The sequence below is a fragment of the Perognathus longimembris genome, chromosome 11 (genome assembly GCF_023159225.1).
Source record: "Perognathus longimembris pacificus isolate PPM17 chromosome 11, ASM2315922v1, whole genome shotgun sequence".
NCBI lineage: Eukaryota > Metazoa > Chordata > Mammalia > Rodentia > Heteromyidae > Perognathus > Perognathus longimembris.
In genome coordinates, this window is record NC_063171.1 from 43,557,956 (window position 1) to 43,579,159 (window position 21,204).

At 43.6% G+C, this 21,204-nt stretch overlaps 1 protein-coding gene across 2 annotated transcripts in view; it reads right to left on the minus strand.

Moving 5' to 3' along the window:
- Positions 1 to 21,204, minus strand: part of Gabpb2 (GA binding protein transcription factor subunit beta 2) — a 35,861-nt gene that overhangs the window by 4,956 nt on the left and 9,701 nt on the right. Inside the window, exons 2-6 of one of the 2 annotated variants that reach the window (XM_048356566.1) lie at positions 20,425 to 20,564; positions 9,942 to 10,109; positions 9,303 to 9,497; positions 7,175 to 7,325; positions 1,272 to 1,385 (exon numbers count right to left, since the gene is read on the minus strand). In XM_048356566.1, coding sequence (XP_048212523.1) covers positions 1,272 to 1,385; positions 7,175 to 7,325; positions 9,303 to 9,497; positions 9,942 to 10,109; positions 20,425 to 20,532 — 736 coding nt within the window. In that variant the 5' untranslated portion in view covers positions 20,533 to 20,564. The remainder of the gene's footprint in view (positions 1 to 1,271; positions 1,386 to 7,174; positions 7,326 to 9,302; positions 9,498 to 9,941; positions 10,110 to 20,424; positions 20,565 to 21,204) is intronic. The other variant, XM_048356567.1, reaches the window with a different exon arrangement.

Below are 21,204 nucleotides of genomic sequence, written 5' to 3' on the forward strand. Positions count from 1 at the left end.
CAAGAATAAGTTTACTATACTGACTTCCAAGGGTGAACAAATATAGCAGTGGTACTTGCTAGACACTATGTTGAAAATGAACTATATAACTTGTGAGTAGGGATGGAAGGGAAAAGCTGAGAGAGAACGAGGGAAGGGGCGACATTGTCCAAAAATGAAATGCACTCATTACCTGACTTACGTAACTGTAACCTCTCTGTATATAACCTTTATAATAACAATAAAAATTAAAAATAAAATTTAAAAATACTTCCCTTGCAGTGTTGCTCACTAATACATATCTGAGTAGATATCCTTATGGTTACTGTTAGTAAGATAAATAAGACTGAAATTAGAAGAATGTTTTTACCATCCAAATGTCAGTAGCAGAAAGAAATTGGAGCAATCTGCTTTCATTTATGACAGACTAGAGCCCTGTCAGAGAATTCTATAAAGATTCCTAGATGATTACTGAGCTCTACCTTTGACTATCTGCCCTCACCTACACAAAGCCCTAAGGTTTTCTTTCACGTTAAACTATCTGTGGCTAAGTGACTTGGAAACCTTTATGTTTTTAAGTATCAGAAGGGATATCAACATGGATTCACCTAAATCCATTGAAAATGCCAAAAGAAAACATCTTTGAATGGGCTGGGAATATGGTTTAGTGGTAGAGTACTGGCCTAGCATGCGTGAAACCCTGGGTTCAATTCCTCAGCACCACATAAACTGAAAAGGCTGGAAGTGGTGCTGTGGCTCAAGTGATAGAGTGCTAGTCTTGAGCAAAAATGCTCAGGGACAGTGCTCAGGCCCAGAGTTTAAGCCCCAGGACTGGCCAAAAAAACAGACAAAACAAAACAAAACAAAAAAACTTCGAAAACAAAAGCACATCAAAACTAAGTTTACAGGATAAGACAATAAGAATGTATATAAGTACTTTAATACAAGGTATCCAGGCTGCTACTTTGAATTGTTCTGAGATAGTTTCAGTCAAAACATAGCACAGAATATCTTTTTAAAACCTAGGAATTTGAGATAAAACATTTCAATCCAAACCTTACTAAAGTCAAGGCAAACCAGCCTTTTGTAAAAATAAAAAGGAATAAGTCATTCTCTGTTATTCAACTCTCTGATAATATCTCTTTCTCATTGATTCAGTGATTCTATACCCCTTTATTATAGCTGCCTCTAATTAAACTACAATTCTTTAATATTTCATGCAAACTAAATCTGTTGGAGATTTGAAAACAAAAGCAGTCTGGAAATTTACCTAGGAGATATCCCTTACCTACCTGTGACTCTGTGTGAGTTGGAGAGAGGGGCCGATGCCTCAGCAAGAGCTGCAAGGGTGGCCAGCACTGAGGTGGTAGGATTTGAGAATTGTACTGTTGAGGCATGGGGGTCACCTATTTCAGTAGAGAAGGCAGATGAGGTGCAGTGGAGTGAATAAATGGAGGCAAACTAAAACTGGCGTATTAAATAGAAACTTCACCTTTTCACATGAATGTCCTTAGTTTTGTTTTCTAATCCAAAATGGTATAAACCAATGATTTCAGGGTGTCAAAACTTGTAAGAAACTGGAGTGTGGCTCAAGTGGTGAAGCCCCTGCCTAGCAAACAGGAGACTCTGGGTTCAAACCAGAGTACCACCAAAACAAAACCTTTAAGAAGTTTTTCCTTTCAAATGGATCAATTTAATATGCTTGGTAGTAAGCGACTACACTCTCCTAATTGGATCATTTCCTTGGCACTGCCAATGCTGAACATTAGTAGTTAACAGACTATGATGCCATCCACTCGTTGAGTCTGGTTGTGCATTTCTCCTTGGCAGCAGGTTTACAAGCATGCTTCACCATGAGCTAAGTTTGGTAAGGGAGCATGCTCTGCAGGTCATTGTTCCACCCTACTATTTCTGTTCATCAGCTAGAAAGATGAGAATAGTATTGATCTCTAGTGCCAGGACAGCTAAAAACATGGTATTCTGAGCTGGGAACGTAGCTTAGTGGTAAGAGTGCTTGCCTAGCATGCATGAAGCTCTGGGTTGGATTTCTCAGCACCACATACACAGAAAAGCTGGAAGTGGCACTGTGGCTCACGTGGTAGAGTGCTAGCCTTGAGCAAAAATAAGCTAGGGACAGTGCTCAGGCCCTGAGTTCAAGCCCTAGGACTGGCAAAACAAACAAACAGAAAAGGCTGAAAGTGGTGCTGTGGCAGAATGGTAGCATATTAGCCTTAAGCAAAAAGAAGCTCAGGGACAATGCCCAGGCCCTGAGTTCGAAACCCGAGACTGGCTAAAAAAAAAAAGAAACTCATGGACTTTCTTGCCTGGGCTGGCTTTGAAACCATGATCCTCAGACCTCAGGCTCAAGTAGCTGGGATTATGGGCATGAGCCACCAGTGCCCAGCAAAATTATGTATTTAGAAAGCCAAGCAAGAACACAAAGGCCTGAGTTCTAGCCCAATATAAGAACACACACTAGGTAATTATCTGTAAAATACTTAGGTTAAACTCCTTTACAATTCACTAAAGCAAAAAAAAAAAAAAATCCTGGGCTGGGAATATGGCCTAGTGACAAGAGTGCTTACCTTATATACCTTGTGCTTATCTTATAAGCCCTGGGTTTGATTCCTCAGCACCACATATATAGAAAATGGCCAGAAGTGGCTCTGTGGCTCAAGTGGCAGAGTGCTAGCCTTGAGCAAAAAGAAGCCAGGGACAGTGCTCAGGCCCTGAGTTCAAGGCCCAGGACTGGCAAAAAAAGAAAAAAGAAAGAAAGAAAGAAAATCTTTTGCTTCCTTTTTTCTTGTTTGTGTGTATGTATCAGTCTTGGGACTTGAACTCAGGGCCTGGGTGCTGTCCTTGAGTTTTGCTCAAGACTAGCACTGTACCACTTGCACCACAACTCCACCTCCAGCTTTTGGTGGTTAACTGGAGATAAGTCTCAGGACTTTCCTGCTCAGGCTGCCTCCCAACTGTGATCCTCACATCTCTGCCTCCTGAGTAACTAGGATTACAGGTGTGAGCCACTCACACCTGACTGGCTAATTTAGGTAATATTACTGGTAAATTTTAGTAGGTTATTTATTTAGTTATATATTTATTTTGTGGATCTGGGCGCTGTCTCTGAGCAATCCTGCTCAAGGCTAGCACTCTACCACTTTAAGCCACAGTGCTACTTCTGGTTTTCTGGTGATTGGAGATAAGAGTCTCACAGACTTTTCTGCCTGGGCTGGCTTTGAACTGTGATCCTCACATCTTAGCCTCTTGAGGAGCTAGGACTACAGGAGTGAATCAACAGCACACTGGTGGTTTTTAAATTTTAAATAGGTGGATAGAGCCAGGCGCTGATCAGGCTATAATCCTAGCTACTCAGGAGGCTAAGATCCGAGGATCTCAATTAGAAGCCAGCCTGGACAGGAAAATCTGTAAGCCTTTTTTTTGGGGGGGGGGGGGGGTTGGCGTGGCGCGGGCAGTCCTGGGGCTTGAATTCAGGGCCTGGGCGCTGTCACTTAGCCTCTTTGTGCTCAAGGCTAGCATTCTATCACTTCAGCCATAGCTCCACTTCTGGCTTTTTCTGAGTAATTTATTGGAGGTAAGAGTCTCATAGACTTTCCTGTCAGGTTGTCTTCGAATCACGATCTTCAGATCTTAGCCTCCTGAGTAGCTAGGGTTACAGGGATGAGCCACCAGCACCCTGCTGGCTGTAAGACTCTTATCTCCAATAAACTACCAGGGGGGGGGGGAAAAAAAACTGGAAGTGGTGTTGTGGCTCAAGTGGCAGAGTGCTAGCCTTGAGCAAAAAAGCTCAGAAACAGTGCTCAGGCCCTGAGTTGAAGCCCCAGGACACCAGCATGCGCACACACACGGTGGATAACTTATTTATTATTCTCATAGCTCCAACCATCTTATATTAAAGCTTGGCTTGAGCGGGGAGGGGGGAATGAGGGAGGAGGTAACAAACAGTACAAGAAATGTATCCAATGCCTAACATATGAAACTGTAACCTCTCTGTACATCACTTTGACAATAAATAAGGGAGAAAAAAAAAAAGCTTGGCTTCATAACTGCTGCATTGGGAATGAGAGTGAGACACTGATACCATACCAATTTCATTCTAATTCCCTCATAAAAAAAAACTCAGAGAACTAAGTGATAAGAGTTGAATACAATGTTTGACCTCCAGAAGAATTTGTATCTATCTAAAGACACCATACAGAAGAACATTCAGGGGCTGGGAATGTGGCTTAGAGGTAGAGTGCTTGCCTAGAATGCCTAAGTCCTGGGTTTGATTCCTCAGCACCACATAAATAGAAAAAGCCAGAAGTGATGCTGTAGCTCAAGTAGTAGAGTGCTAGCCTTGAGCAAAAGGAAGCCAGGGACAGTGGTAAGGCCATGAGTTCAAGCTCCAGGACTGGCAAAAAAAGAAGAGGAAGAGGAGGAGGAGGAGGAGGAGGAGGATAGGGAGGAGGAGGAAGAGGAAGAAGGAGAAGATTCAGCTACCAATCCCTGAATTTTCCTGCTTAATTCACGACTCTCTTATTATTTAGCCTGTCTTATGAAATGCTAAAATAAGAACTCACAATTCTTCCAGTAATTCACTGGATAATAATGAGAAACCCTATTGGAAAAATAACTGAAGCTAAATGGGTTGGAGGCATGAAGTGGTGGAATACCTGCCCAGCAAGCACCAGCCCTGAGTTAAAACTCCAGTACTGACACAAAAAATGTAAGCTGTATCTATCTGTATGGGTAAGTCAACTCTGGTATGTGATCATTTAGCAATATCAATTTGCAGTTGTCAACACAGAAAAAGCAACAGGTCTGCCAAGAGCTACCTGACAAACAATACTGATCTAAATGAACCAAAGCTATGAATCTCTATTGTGAATGTGTTCAGCTTTATTCCAAAGCAGGTAAGGAGAATTTCAGTAGCTCCAACTCTAGCTCTTTTCACAAGTTTGTGAACATATAAATATTGGCTTCTAAAGACTTTGGAGGCATGGCTCAGGTGGTAGGGTGCTGGCCAATAAGCAAAACTGTCAGATCCTGGATCAAAAGAAAAAAAAAACTTTTTGCATTATAAAAGCATTTGCTTTTAAGCAGTATAATCCAAACCACTACAAACCAAACAGTTGTGAATGTTTTAGATTTACATGTATGTGTGTGTATAAATATATACATATATATTTTTTAAACCACTGAACTAAAATGACTTTAACTATTGATAGTCTATGAAATGAATGAAGGTCACTGTTGCCCCCTTGTGGGCATGGCATAATCACCCTTCATTAAAAAGTTAGATTTTCTTTTTCTGTTTGGATTTTTTTGTTGGTCATAGTGGTTTTTGTTATTATTTGTTTGAGACATCTTAGTATGTGGTCCAAGTAGGTCTCAAACTCATTATGTAACTCAGGCTCGCTAATTCCAGTTAATCTTCTTATATCAGCCTCTCAAATGCTGGGATCATATAGGTGTTCACTACCATGCCCAACACTAAGTCACTTAATAGTTATCACTGAAGTACTATTATAACATTATACCGATATATAAAGCCTCAACAAGAAACTCATAAGGATATATTATATTCTAATTTCATGGACATGTAAACAAGGTTTAGAGAAGTACTTTTCCTATTTTAAGCAGTCAATCAATAAATATTTGAATATTGTCTAGAGTCCCAAATTTCGTATATGTACATGTTTCTTCAGTTTTACCAGACTGCCTTAATAATACCTCATTCAGGGGGCTGGGAATATGGCCTAGTGGCAAGAGTGCTTGCCTCCTACACATGAAGCTCTTGGTTCAATTCCCCAGCACCACATATATGGAAAACGGCCAGAAGGGGCGCTGTGGCTCAGGTGGCAGAGAGCTAGCCTTGAGCAGGAAGAAGCCAGGGACGGTGATCAGGCCCTGAGTCCAAGGCCCAGGACTGGCCAAAAAAAAAAATAATACCTCATTCAGGATACTTACTTTGGCTGGGTGCTGGTGTCTCATGCCCTGTAATCCTAGCTATTCAGACTGAGATCTGAGAATCATGGTTTGAAGCCAGCCCAGACAGGAAAGTCTGTGAGATTCTTATTTCCACTAAACTAACAAAAAAGCTGTAAGTGCAGCTATGGCCAAAGTAGTACTTAGCCTTGAGCAAAAAGAGCTCAGGGACTGTGCCCAAGCTGAGTTCAAGGCCTAGGATTGGTACTAAAAAAAGGATACTTTCTTTGATGTTATATAGTTTAACTGGGAATATATTTATTTATTTACTCTTAATTACTTTTGTTTATTTCTTCTGGTTATGGAGCTTGATTCAGCACCAGGGCACTGTCTCTGGGCTTCTTTGGCTCAACGCTAGCACTTTACCACTTTGAATAAAAGCTCTACTCTGGTTTTCTGGTGGTTAACTGGAGTTAGTCTCACAGACTTTCCTGCCTGGGCTGTCTTAGAACCATGATCCTCAGAACTCAGCCTCCTGAGCAGCTAGGATTACAGGCATGAGCTACTGGTGCCTGGTTCATTTCTAGTTTTTTGTTCTTATCTGTCTAGGATGGCTTCAAACCATGATCTTCAGATGTAAGCCTCCTGAGTAGGTATAGATCTAAGTTACTAGCACTTGCCTATATTTTAATTTTAATTTAGGTACTTTATGTATAATCCTAATGTGTGATCTTCCTTTCCCCTAGATAGAATAGATAAATGTCTTGGCTTTAAGAGCTTTTAATACATTTTTTTTCAAGATTTTTTTTGTTTGTTTCTTATAGCTATTGGGATTTATACCCAGGGCCTTGCACACACTAGATAGGTGCTCTTCTCAGACCTTTAACTCCAGCACTGTTTTGGGAATATGTTAACAAAAGAATGAGTATTAGTCGGGAACTGCTGGCTAATGCCTGTAATCCTAACTACCCAGGAGGCTGAAATCTGAGGGTCATGGTTCAAAGTCAGCCCAGGCAGAAAAATCCGTGAGATTCTTATGTCCAATAACCACCAGAAACCAGAAATGGAGTTGTGGCTCAAAGTGGTAGAGTGCTAGCCTTGAGCAAAATAGCTCAGGGACATCATCCAAGCCCTGAGTTCAAGCCCCACAACCAACAACAACAACAAGTAGAATGAGTATCATACAGAGTAGTCATCCATTTCTAGGAAAATGTGGAGTTCTCTTCATTCTTAGGTCTAAAAGAAATGTCATGTTATTGACCATTACCTGAGGTTGTTTTGGTGTTGGTTGAAGAAACAAGACTAGCGAGGTTAACCACCTCTCCTGAGGTGAAAATGAATGGAGCAGCCACAGTCACAGGGTTAGTCACAGGGTTGGCTCTCTCTGGGTTAGCATTCACCTGATTCTGCATTGCTTCCTACCAAACAAGGCAGGGTATTTCAAAGTCAGAACACTGATTAACCTTAGTTATGCAGTTACTACACAGAAATGCACCCCCTCCACTTGTTAGTGCTCTATCAAGCTGAACTAGTTCTGGTACACAATGTCCTAGGGAGCTCAGATCTCATTAAGAATACTGTTTTCTTCGTTTTGTTTTTTAAACCAGACTTAACAGATATCAGATTGCTTTCTGAAACTTGTTTCTGCTTGAGAAAAGCAAAGGTGTATTATTTACAACAATTTCTATATAAGTCACTTCCCTGGTTATTTTTTTCTTTAAATATGATGGAATTGGTCTGAATAATCTAAAAAGTAATTTACATCACCAGAGATCAATTATCTATAAGTCAATGTGCTAGCAGGAGATCCCTGAAGAGAAAGGTATTCTCTAGAGTTCTGTCCAACTACTTGTTCCATTCTGCCACTGAGGAAATTCCTAAGAGAATATATAACAAGGAAATAAATGAGTGCCAGATTTCAAAATCAAGTAGACTTTAAAGTACCATATGTTTCACTTTCATTTCCAAGGATATTTGCTCAATTTTGGTAAAAGGATGCTTGTCTTTTATCTAATTAATTCTTTAACTTTCAGAACTTTTATACAAACATGATCACTACTTTAAAAATCCAGTTATAAAAGGGCTCTAAACAATTACTGGAAGTTGAAGAGAATAACCAGCCTCTGGGAAACCATCTGTTAGGGAAAACAAAAAGCTGAAAATGCAGCAGAAATGGCTATTTTTCATGTGTAATTATCCCTTGACTAAGAACTTGAATTGAAGCAGATTATTCACTCTCTGAGCACTGTTAAATTCCTTCTTCACTCTGCCCCCCTTTCTATCCTTTACCGTCACTTCCCTTCCTTCCTTCCTTCCTTTTGCCAGTCCTGGGGCTTGAACTCAGGGCCTGAGCACTGTCCCTGGCTTCTTTTTGCTCAAGGGTAGCACTCTGCCAACTTGAGCCACAGCGCCACTTCTGGCCTTTTCTGTATATGTGGTGCTGAGGAATCGAACCTAGGGCTTCATGTATATGAGGCAAGCAAGCACTCTTGCCACTAGGCCATATTCCCAGCCTAGTTACAGCTTTCATCAGTGCTTGCCTGGCCTAATGAAAGTCATCATATGGTTATTTAGCATTGTCTTCCCTCTCCTATCTGTGTGCCATACTCCAAACAATTACCTTTTAAAAACAAATTTAATTATACCAATCCTCTATTAAAAAGCTTCTAAAGAAGGTAGGTGTGTGGTGGCACACACCTATACTCCCAGCACTTAGGAGGCTGAGGCAGGAGGACCACAAGCTCAAGATTGGCTTGGCTACATAGCAATATCCTGCTTAAAAAAAAAAAAAATAGCTGGGCACAGGTGGCTCATGCCTGTAATCCTAGCTACTCAGAAGGCTGAGATCTGAGGATGAGGGTTCAAGGCCAGCCCTGTCAGGAAAGTCTGTGAGACTCTTATTTCCAATTAACAATCAGAAAACTGGAAGTGGTGCTGTGGCTCAAGTGGTAGAGCACTAGCCTTGTGCTGAAGAGCTCAAGGTCAGCGTCCAGGCCTAGAGTTCAAGCATTATGACTGGAAAAAAAAAATAATAAGGGGCTGGGAATGTGGCTTAGTGGTAGAGTGCTTGCCTAGCATACACGAATCCCTGGGTTCAATTCCTCAGTACCACCTAAACAGGAAAAAACAGAAGAGGCACTATGGCTTAAGTGGTAGAGTGCTAGCCTTGAACAAAAGAAGCTCAAGACAGTGCCCAGGCCCTGAGTTCAAGCCCCAGGACTGGCAAAAAAAATAAATAAATAAAAAATAAAAGTACTAATAGCAATGAGTTACAAGATTAAGACATGTTGATAAGATGTGGAAAATTCAGTTTTAATTCAACTTCCAAAAAAAACAACAGAAAGACTTTATACTTCAATTGAAGTATACTCCAGGGAGTATGAAGACAACCATACCTGGAGGATGACCAAAATCTCAGCATTGTTGTTCTCCAGCGCTATGTCAAAGGCAGATTTATCAAATTTGCTGAAAGCGTGGACGTCAGCTCCATACTTGATAAGTAACTCTACAACATCTCGATGGTGGTGCTCTGTAGCCCAATGTAAAGCTGTCATCTTCAGCATGTCCTTGGCGTTAACATCTGCACCATTCTGTCGCAGAAAAGCAACTTTTTCAATAGACACTGGTTACAGCAGTGCAGGTGCATAATCCTATCACCAGATACAGAAGACTTCCATAGAGATCACACAGACTTAAATTTAGATCACATACAAAATATCAAAGAGAAAAACATTTCTCAAGTTCTCTTGAATGCTGATAAACATTATGCTTTCAATGAGTGGGTCTTCTAAGGACATTACTGAGAAATTGTAACAGATGGGAGAGGAAGGGGGAGAGAACAGATTTTTGTTGCAATTATTTTCAGAGCTGAGTGCCTAAAAATATAAGGGTAAGCATAGAAAACACCTGCAGAAAAGGAATGAAGGGAAAAAAATCAATAAAGTCTTCCCAGCCCATTTTCCAACTACTATTTTAAAAAACGGGGGGGGGGGTATCTTTTTTACAATATATCCCTGTCATTATTCTTGCTTTACCCTGACAAGCAGTTCCACGATGTGGGCATGTCCATCAGCAGCAGCCATGTGCAGAGGAGTCCTATCCACTTTGGTTCTGGCATCCCTGCTAACACCTGCACGAAGGAGCACTTCTGCTGTGGAATAATGGCCATACTGGGCTGCAAGGTGGAGGGGCGATGTTCCAAGCTGTGGGGAAATAATACTCATTGAACATTTATTGCGTTCAAAGTCCTAGATCATTGCTAGATACACAGGAGCTCATGGAGAGAAAATCCGGGCAAGACTAAAAGAATTATTTACTTTAGAAATTAATATAGTAATGGACAATCAATATACCACCAGTTAAGAATTAAATAGGAAACAAAAAGTGAGAAAAACTAAAGCTCTTTGCCCTGGAGGGTAAAATTTTGCCCTTTTCTCTGTGGATGAAGCTGAGTTTACTTGAATATCGAGAGGTGGTTTATTGTTTGAATCTTTGGCCATCAGGTTTCCATTCCAACTAATTTGCCCTTTGTCTTGGGTAAACTCAATAAATACACGATTCTTTTTTGAATATCAAATTGACAAATTTTACTTTTGTTCAAAGCCTAACACAAATCACAGTGGTGCTGATTGTGATAATCACTATTAGGGAGAGTCCCATCCATAGGCCTGCCTGTAGCCATGCCAGTGGAGTGGCAGAGCTGATGACACCTGTTGGAGCATGCCCGTGTGGCTGGTAGAATGCCACCGTTGTTCAGACACTTTGTACATCAGGGGTGAGGGAGGGTTTTCTAGATTATGGGGGGGGGGGGTAAAATTGGGATTTTGTTTTGTTGTTCCTTTTTTGATGGGATGTGGGGGTATAGTATTCAGTTTATGCCCTAAAATAACGTGTAAAAAACCCTGAAGTATTGTATGGGTATGGGTGTATGAGTGCATTTGTATATGTCTGGCAATTAAACCTTTGTCTTCTGAAAATTAGCGAATCTTTTTTTTTCTCCAGAATTGTTATAAGATTTGTAAATAAGAGCTCTACTTAAGTCTGTTTACCATGAACGTGTTACAGCAAACCTTATACACCTAATTCCTGTGAGACTTAAGGAAAGACTAAGACTTACCAGGTTAAGCAGCAAAGTTCTCAGTAATTGTTTGCCTTGATTCATCTTATAGTCTGCATTATGCCAGCTCTAAAACTTCTAGTCTTCTTGTTTTAGTCCTTAATCTTTTCTGTTTTAAGCAGGAAGGGTAAAAGAACCTGCTTAACTGTATTAATTCATTAGTCCATGGCTGAAACCAGGCCTCCCTTTTTTCATTCATCCCGCCATGTCACTAGATACAAGATCAGATACCGGAGTGTTGGGCATTCTTAAATTTTTTTGGGGGGGGGACCAGTCCTGGTGCTTGGACTCAGGGCCTGAGCACTGTCCCTGGCTTCTTCTTGCTGCTCAAGGTTAGCACTCTGCCACTTGAGCCACAGAGCCACTTCTGGCCATTTTCTGTATATGTGGTGCTGGGGAATCGAACCCAGGGCCTCATGTATACGAGGCAAAGCACTCTTGCCACTAGGCCATATCCTCAGTCCTGTTGGGCATTCTTGCAATACCTTAACAGTGCTGAAATCTGCAGCATGGTACTAAAGAAGTTAAAGTTTGAATGTAACCACTTTATTTAAAGTTTTTTTTCCCTTTAATTTAAATGAAATGGGGTTGGAGTGAACATGATTTTGTCAACCATGTTCGTGAATTATAGATAGGATTTGTGTGATGATCTTTTGTGATACTTAATTTTTACATATCCCAGTCTCTGTATGTATCTGCATAAACAAAGAAAACAAATTCCTGCTTTGCTTTTATTGAAGGGTTTCCAGGACTATGTGTCTGCTCCTGAGCTTTGTTTTAAGTATGTGTATCCTTTGCTTGTATTTTGTATTAAAAAGAAAAAGAACCCATTATTGTTGAGCATGTTGGCATTGTCCCCTTTATTTTTTCCTCCCTCTTTTGGGGACATATGGAGCAAGTTATTCTTTTTCTGTATCTTTTTTTTTCCTTTTGTAAACTCTCGTTTCATTTAAAAATGGCTTTATAAAAGGGCTTTTATAACCCCCCCCCAAAAAAAGAATTAAGCAGGAAGTATAAAAGCTTTAAGTCAGGTAGATTTATCAGGTAAGACAGTCTACGGACAATATTTTAATCATTGTGAATTTTAGAAGGTGGTTTTTAAAAAGAGAGCTATTAAAAAGAGTATTCTAGCCAGGCACAGGTGACTCATGCCTGTAAATCTATCTACTCAGGAGGTGGAGATCTGAAGATCAAGGTTCAAAGCCAGCCTGGGCAAGAAAAGCCATGGACTCTTATCTCTAATTAACCACCTGAAAACCGGATTGGTGCGGTGGTTCCAAGTGGTAGTGTTAACCTTGAGCAAAAAGCTCAGGGGCAGTGCCCAGGCCTTGAGTTTTAGCCCCATAACTAACTTTAAAAGAGAGAGAGAGAGTCTAAAGCTGGATATAGTGACAAACATCTATAATCGCAGGAGGCTGAAGCAGGAAGGTCATAATTTCTAAGCAGTACATGATTAAGATGTCAAGTGGTGTGGATGATGTAAGTGCTTCTTCTGGGGCTCCCCACCTGCTGTGAGACTGGCAGGCACCCAGACCCCTCCAAACCAGAGGGCGGTGGTAACGCAGTTGCAAACATCCTCTAGGCCAAGTCTATTCATGCACCAGCCTGGCTTCTTCAAGGGTGCAAGAAGCCAACTAGTAGGAGCTTCAGGGTTCACTCTGGATTCCCCTACACAGTTTGAGCAGTATGAACCCAGTAGTCTTGGTTGGCAGAGGTCAGATGTGCCATCGAGGGTCCCAGTCAGGACAATCGGTGGGTCTGAGTCCTAGCCCAAGCCCTAGTTCCCAAGAATCAAAAGTGACCCACCAAAGAAGACAATTTTTATTTTTAGTGTCAGAGGGCTCAAACTCAGGGCCTGGGTGCTTTCCTGAGCTTTTTTGCTCAAGGTTAGCACTCTATCACTTTGAGCCACAGCTCCACTTTTGGCTTTTTTGGTGGTTAATTGGAGACAAGAGTGTAATGGACTTTCCTGCCCTGGCTAGCTTCTAATTTCAATCCTCAGATCTCAGGCTCCTGAGCAGCTAGGACTACAGGCAGGAGAAAACCAGCACCTGGCAACAATTAGCACTTCTAATAGAAACCTAGGTTTCCACCCAGACTTAATCTCTGAGGGCATGCCAGTGAAGTTTCTAAATTCTCATGGCTGCAGCCTTAGTCATGGTCTGCCTTTTTTTTTTTGGCCTTTTTTGGGGGGCTTGGACTCAGGGCCTGAGCACTATCCCTGGCTTCTTCCCGCTCAAGACTAGCACTCTGCCACCTGAGTCACAGCGCCCCTTCTGGCTGTTTTCCATATATATGTGGTGCTGGGGAATCGAACCGAGAGCTTCATGTGTAGGAGGCAAGCACTCTTGCCACTAGGCCATATTCCCAGCCCCGATGGTCTGCCTCTTAAGGTCCCTGGGGTCAGGGAGTAACATTCTATTCAGCTTAAAGTTAAGCCTTGAAAATGCACAATCAGTAGAGGAAAACTTAAAATCTTATGTGTTAACCTCAAGCTAGTGAAGGGTTAAGAAGCCTCATTTTTTCCCATTTGCCTCGGTGGTAACCAAATACTCCAAACTTAGTTTCAAATCAATGATCAGAGCTGGGCATGGGTAGCTCATGCCTGTAATCTTAGCTACTCAGGAGGCTGAGATCTGGGGATCATGATTCAAAACCAGCCTGGGCAGGAATGTCCTGAGACTCATCTCCAATTAATAACAGAAAAAGCTGGAAGTTGCATTGTGGCTCAAGCAGTAGAGTGCTTGCATTGAGCAAAATGAGTTCAGGGACAGCTCCCAGGACTAGAGTTCAAGCCCCAGTGTGGGACATGCCTGGGCATGTTACATCAGAAAGAGGCAACTAGCTGGCCCCGCCTGTTTCCCAGCCCTGGGGCTGGCTGCTGGCCCCGCCTCCCAGCCTTGGGCCAAGATGGCGCCTGGTTATGGCGGTCCTGTGGGCTGTGACATAGAATTAGGCCGCCTCTTAGGATTGGTCCCTCAGCGATCCACCCTTGACAGACATCTTAGGCCTCCCTTCATAGTCCCTAGATAGGTGCATGTACACCCCACCCCTTCCTGCCACTCTCTGACCTATTTAAGAGCAGATCTTATTTCAATAAAGCGAGATGTGCGCAGACATTCTCCCGGATGCATCTGGGGGGGGGGGGCTGGGTGCAGGCAGTCCGTCGACCCTTCTCCTTTCTTGGCCCATCCCGGTTGGGGCGTGCTTCCCCATCTCTCCCGCAGGTCAGGAGAGTGCTGGGGGGGGGGGGGGGGGCAAAGACCCCAACAACTATGGCCCAACGTGGGGCACGAGGAAGCATAGGTTTAGAAGTGAAGCTATAGGCAAGCCAAGTCAAGCGAGTTCCGAGAGGTAAGGGTATCCCCAGAAAAGATGGGGCAATCTCAAACTCAGCATGATGATCCGGCGCTTAGGTTGCTGAGGTTCATGCTTCAAAGCATAGATTTAGGCATCTCAGACTCCCAGGCCAAAAGGGTCTGGGAGACCTTGACACACGCCATGCCTTGGCTGGCGGACGCTAATCTCTTCAGCTGGGCTACTTGGGACCCGGTAGAACAAGTGGTGAGGAGGAGGGAAATTAACTTGGGAGAGGACCCCCCCTCGGAGTTTACCTGACCCTATCCCCCTCAAGGCCTGTTTCTCCCCAGGCCCCCCAACGCCTGGGGACAGTAAAGGCCCTTTTAAGATTCTCACTCCTCCCGCTTCTTGAATGGAGGGGAGACAGGCCCCTGGCTGCCCAGGAGGAGAGGGGCTTATTTGCTTAACATCTGCTTTAAAGGTTTTCTGTCCTTGTTATTAATGTTTGCTAAGTTTGGAGGTTCAGTTGAATTCTGCTTGTTGTTGGCTAAATCCTAAATTTTCTCTAGCATTCACCTCCCGGTGGACTAGAGAACTGGTTTTAGCAAACACCTACCACCCATGCCCCAGGTAGTGGGCGTGCTGAATTCCTGGAGGCTGGGCAGGGATGTGGAGACTCCAGCTCCCGGTTACCCTGCCCCCCACCCTAAAGTCTGCAACTGTGGCCTTGCAATTCAAATGCTGGAAGGGGAAGGTGTCTTGCTCTGAGCCTGCTGAGGCTCTGACCAGCTCCGCCGCCATTGTGGTGTCTGTGTTCTGTTCGGGTCTTGTCTTCCATTTCCTGGACCTTCTCTGGTCATAGCATCCCACTTCAGCCCCCATTGGAGCTGAACTGGTTTCTCAAAATGTGGCTACTAACCTTGATTTTCTTGATCCAGGATTGATATTTTGCTTTATAGGATGCAGGTCGACATGTGTGCTAGCTGCGTGGGCTATGGTGGTCCATGAAGCTGCCTCCACAGTCTGCTCCCAAACTAATATCTTTAACCAGTCTGTGTAGAAATTTGCAGGCAACCCAGCAGGAGGTGTCCAACCCATCTCTCCTGCCTGCCTCCATCACACATGACTATTGAGGCCTGCTGATTCTCGGGATGGAAGACACAGCCACTTCCGATCCGCTGAAGCTAAGACTTCTACATTGTCTTGACCCTTTGACCTCTTGATTGTTACTTATTTGTGCTCTCTAACACCTGCCGGTAAGGTTAAATGATATGATATGATTTGATTTGATGGCACCTATACTTTGGTGGAGCTACAAAACTGTTAGGTTAGATTAACTGGTTAAGGCCTTGGCTTCACCTGCCTACAGAAGATCTGCTTCCGCTTTTTGACTCTTTAAGGGATAAAGCCCCCACTGATATTATTACAATAACTCCATCACATCAAGTAATATTTCAAAAAATTCAGACGGCCTTAAATATGGCACAATTGGCTCGCTATAGGTCCCAATGTCCCCTTTGTCTTTGGATCCTTCCTGGCTCAGTGCCATTACTCAGTTGGGCAATCCTCTCCAATGGGTACATGCATCGGTGGGAGGTTTTACTCCCAGCTAGACCAGCTAGCTTACCTGGTAACTAAGGGCAGGGATATCTCCCCGAGACATTATGGACGCGATTCTGATATACTAGTTATTCCCTACTGGCTGTCAGACTTAGAGTGGGCCAAAAGAAACCATAATCAGGTGTCCATGCCTTGGACGGTTTCATGGGGAAGTTGGACTGCCATTATGGCACTTCAAGATGGGTAACCTCATTTTCGAGGTTACAATGGACTCCCCCCATACTTTTCTCTACCAAACCCCTTATTAAAGCTGTAAATGTTTTCACTGATGGGGGAAAAGCGGATCTGCCGCGGTGATATACTCCACCTCCTCCTCTGCCAATATAGAAGAGGGGACCCACTACCTTGAGCCAGTTACAGGATCTGCAGTTTAAGGAGCTATACGCAGTTGCCCTGGCACTAACCCATGTTCAAAAACCGATGAACCTGTTTTCTGATAGTTTGTATGTGGTCAATTTGTTACCAACTCTAATGTCATCGGTCAAGCTATAATTGAGAGGCATAACAAGACCCTAAAGGACCAATTAATAAAACAAAAAGGGGGAAGCAACCCCCATGACCAGTTAAGGACAGCCATGCTTACATTAAGTATTTCAAATTTTTCCAAAGACCAACCTCTGACAGCTTTTCAGAGGCATTGGTCAAATCATACACCTTAAAGGTGGAAGTCCAATGGAAGGACCCCCTTACTGGATCATGGCGAGGTCCTGACCACTTATTAGTGTGGGAAGGGGCTTTGGATGCATTTTCCCAATCAGGGAACCAAGCCCAATTTGGGTACCTGCTAGAGACCTAAAATACTGTTCACCAGAATAACTACCCAAGAGCACCCCCTCTTGAGGTATGATTCCTTGTTTCTCTCTAGGAATGCAAAGACCGTGGTGGATTTTTTCTGAAACGTGCCTGCATGTATCAGCAATTGTGGGCAACAATGGAGGCAGGCAGCCTCCCTTCCTTCCAGTTGCCCAGCCCTACCCCCTCGTTCAGGGGTATCCACCCCTACCCCTTCTCTACTAAATGTTACTTGCTTTGTTGGACTCTACCTTGACATCTTTATGGTGCAATGTTTCTCTGTGGTGATACCGCCTACAGCTTATTGTCAAAGAATTGGAATGGAGTTTGCACTATTGTTTTCCTTTTGCCCTTCCCCTATTGCTGAGCTTAGGGGTTCCTGTTTGGGGGGGGGGACAGGCGTTGGGGGTCTTGGTACCTTGCTTTATGTTTATGATAAACTGTCTACTAATGATATGCATCAAGTTGCTAGCACCATCCTAGATCTGCAATCTCAACTGGACTCCTTGGCTGCCGTGGTCCTCCAGAATCGCCAGGGCTTGGACCTGCTCACCGCCAGAGAAGGGGGACTCTGTCTGCTTTTATCTTGAGCAGCGCCGAAACGGACTGAACTCCAATTTTCTCTGGACTGGGCTAAATGGGTGGCTCCCCTACCTTCTCCCCCTTGTTTACCATGATTCCTGTGTTTCCATTTGGCCCTTGCGTGGTTAATAGGCTTCTCCAATTTCTTAAGAAATGAGCCAGAGCTGTCCAGTTAATGGTGGTCCAAGAGGAATATGCTGCCTTTAGCCGACTGGGAACCCTATGAGGTTGGCCATGAGCCCTACCAGGGTGTACAGGTGTGAGGCAAAAATAACAGGGCCTCCTCTTGAGTGTCAATTCCTCCCTCCCCCCCACCATCCTTCTACTGGGCTGGCAGGCCCTGCAGGTAGGATTGCCTAAAGAGCTGGAGTGGTAGTCAATGACGGGTAAGATCCTCAGAGGGGGACAACCTAAGACAGGCACACTCTTGAGTAGGGTAGCCACCTGCTAATAAAACAAAAAGGGGGAGATGTGGGACATGCCAGGGCATGTTACATCAGAAAGAGGCAACTAGCTGGCCCCGCCTGTTTCCCAGCCCTGTGGCTGGCTATTACACCGGAACCCAGAAAGGCGGTTCTAGCTGGCCCCACCTCCCAGCCTTGGAACCACGTATGGCCAAGATGGCGCCTGGTGATGAACCCGGAGGCGGTCCTGTGGGCTGTGACATATAATTAGGCTGCCTCTTAGGATTGGTCCCTTGGCACTCCACCCTTGACAGACAGCTCAGGTGTCCCTTCACAGTCCCTAGATAGGTGCACGTACACTCCTCCCCTTCCCACCGCTCTCTGACCTATTTAAGAGCGGATCTTATTTCAATAAAGTGAGACGTGCGCAGACATTCTTCCGGATGCATCTGACTGTCCTCCAGTGAGGGTGTGCTAGGTGGGGGTGGTCCGTCGACCCTTCTCCTTTCTTGGCCCACCCCGGTCAGGGCGTGCTTCCCCATCTCTCCGGCAGGTCGGGAGAGCGCTGGGGGCCAAAGACCCCGACACCCCAGGACCAGAAAACAATGATCAGTTTAAAAATACTGATTGAACCTGGGCATCAGTGGCTCATGCCTATAATCCTAACTACTCAGGAAGCTGAGATCTGAGGATTGCGGTTCAAAGCCAGCCCAGGCAGGAAAGTCCTTGAGACTCCAATTAACCACCAGATTGCCAATCAGCCAACAGAAAACCAGAAGTGGCGCTGTGGCTCAAGTGGTAGAGTGCTAGCCTTGAGCTGAAGAGCTCGGGACAGTGCCCAGGCCCAGAGTTCAAGCCCATGACTCTTCCCCACCCCCAAAGAGAAAAAAATGGCTGAATTCACACACACACACACGTTAAAAAAAAAAAGGAAAGAGAAAAGAACATTTTGAGTCAGTGATGAGAATCTGCTTTGTTCTCATAACTCCTTGTTGCTCCCCTCTCAGCCCATGCTTTTTATGTATCCAAAGATGGAATATGAAGGACTGACTCCCACCCTATTGTGCCAGGCTCATACAGATACCAGGCAAAACCCAAGCCCATCTGTAAATAATCCATTGTGGGTCCAAGGACAAGCCACCAACTTGCTACACACCTAGTGGCGCTTTCAATAACCTCTGCCTCCTTGCTCAGACCCTTTATAAGCCTGGCTCCAAATTCACCCCCTCATACAACTTCCAAACCCACAGGAAGGTTTGTGCCCTTCGCTGTTCGTCAATGAACAGTCCTCACCTGTTGATGATCGAGTCCAGCCTATTCCTTTTCCGTTCTCCATTTTCCCAACAGTTAGGGGTAAAGATAGACTCAGAGACTGGTTTACTATAAGTTATATGTGGAATTCAGGGTAAGAATTGCCTGGAATAGAAATTTGTTGCTACAGTAAAGCAGAGCAAAAAGAATGATGAGATGAAGAGGCACCAAAAATTTAGAAGTGATGTGTTGACAGCAGTTAAGTCCTTATGCCATCTGCAAACCTTGTAAAAGTTATCTGTCAGCATCCATTCTACACAGATGTCTACTCTTTAACCTGTTTAGTTTAGACTCAGCCTCTGTACCTGACTGGATTTAATTCATATTGCTTTTCACAGGTTTATTTATAGAAATGCTCATCTCATGGATTTCCTTTAACTCCTTTTGCTACTAACCTGTGCCTCCTGAAGTTATATAAATTAATTACCTCCACAACAGAGGTCACTTGATCATGTAAATTATTAACATCAGTGATGACAAAACCTGTGAACTTTATAAAACCCTTTTTTGGGGGGTGGGGGGAGAAGAGGTACAAACTTCCCTCCTTTTTCCTTATTTATTTATTTATTTATTTTCACCTTAAAAACGATTTATATTTTGGGGTAGGTTAAGAGTGGCGGAATTCAGGAGTCACAATGCATCCAACCTGGCTTCCTTATTTATTTAGGCAGCACATTTTTGTTGGTGTTGTTGGTTGTGATGCTTGAACTCTGTACTGTCCTTGAGCTCTTAGCTCAAGGCTAGTGCTCTACCACTTTGAGCCACAGCACCACTTATGGGTTTTTGGTGAGTAATTGGGGATCAGAGTCTAACAAACTTGTACTTTCCTGCCCAGGCTGGCTTTGAACTGTGATCCTCAGATCTCAGCTTCCTGAGTAGCTAGGATTATAGGGGTAAACCCCTACACCAGGCTTATGCATCACTCTTTTGCATATGTGTGATGGTACTAAAAGGCTTGAATTCAGAGCCTAGGCACTGTCACTGAGCTTTTTCCACTCAAGGTGGGAGCTTTACTACTTTGAGCCACAGTCCCACGTTTAGATCATTAGTGGTTAATTGGAGATGAAGTGCAGGAGGACCTGAGTTCAAGCCCTAGTACCAGCACAAAAAGAGAAATGAGAGCCTGGCTGGGAAGGTGGCCTAGTGATGCATGAAGCCTTGGGTTTAATTCCTCAGCACCACATAAACAGAAAAAAGCCGGAAGTGGGGCTGTGGCTCAAGTGGTAGAGTGCTAGCCTTGAGCAAAAAGAAGCCAGGGACACTGCTCAGCCCCTGAATTGGACTGGCAAAAAAAAAAAAAAGAAAAGAAAGAGAGAGAGAGAGAGAGAGAGAGACAAAGGATGGTAAAGGTACATTATTTTTGGAAACAAGAAACATTTCTGCTAAGCTTACCCAGTCTGTGGTGAATGGGGCACCATTTGCCATCAATGTTCTTACTTCGTCATCTTGGCCTTTTCTTGCTGCTTCTAACAACCTCTTCCCCAAGTCCACCAAAGACATCTTTATGCATAGGAACAAAAGTTTTGGGGTACCTAAATTCAAACACAAGGAAAGATGCCTATAAACTATTTTTCAAAGACTTCTTATAATAAATACATATGTACATGATGCATCTCAAGTAGACCGTCTGGTAGTCCCTTCTTTTCTACCTCAAGTAACACAAATCAGATATTTAGGGAAGTTTCAGACCCTAAATGATAGTTCCCTCACTTTTAATCTCTAGAAAAATACTATGGAAATAAGTGTAATACAGCACAATCTTCCTAATATAAAGAATCCATAAAAATATAATTTCATCCCATTGAAGGCTAGGAATGTGGCTTAGTGGCAGAATGCTTGCCTAGCACACATGGAGCCCAGGGTTCAATTCCTCAGTACTATATAAACAGAAAAAGCGGGAAGTGGCACTATGGCTCAAGGGACAGTGCCCAGGACCTAAAAATAGTACCAAAGCCACCCACCCCCCAAAAAGAATTTCATTCCATTGAAAGGACTAATAGTAGAATACAGGAATTTAAAGAACACAGTGCAAAGTAATAAAACATTCATCCTGACTTCCAAGCAGGATGCAACAGGGATGTCCATAGTAAAATTGTTGCTTAATGAAAATTATGAAATTCCTTATTAGCAACTTATTTTGACAGTCCTGGGGTTTGAACTGGGCCTGAGCCT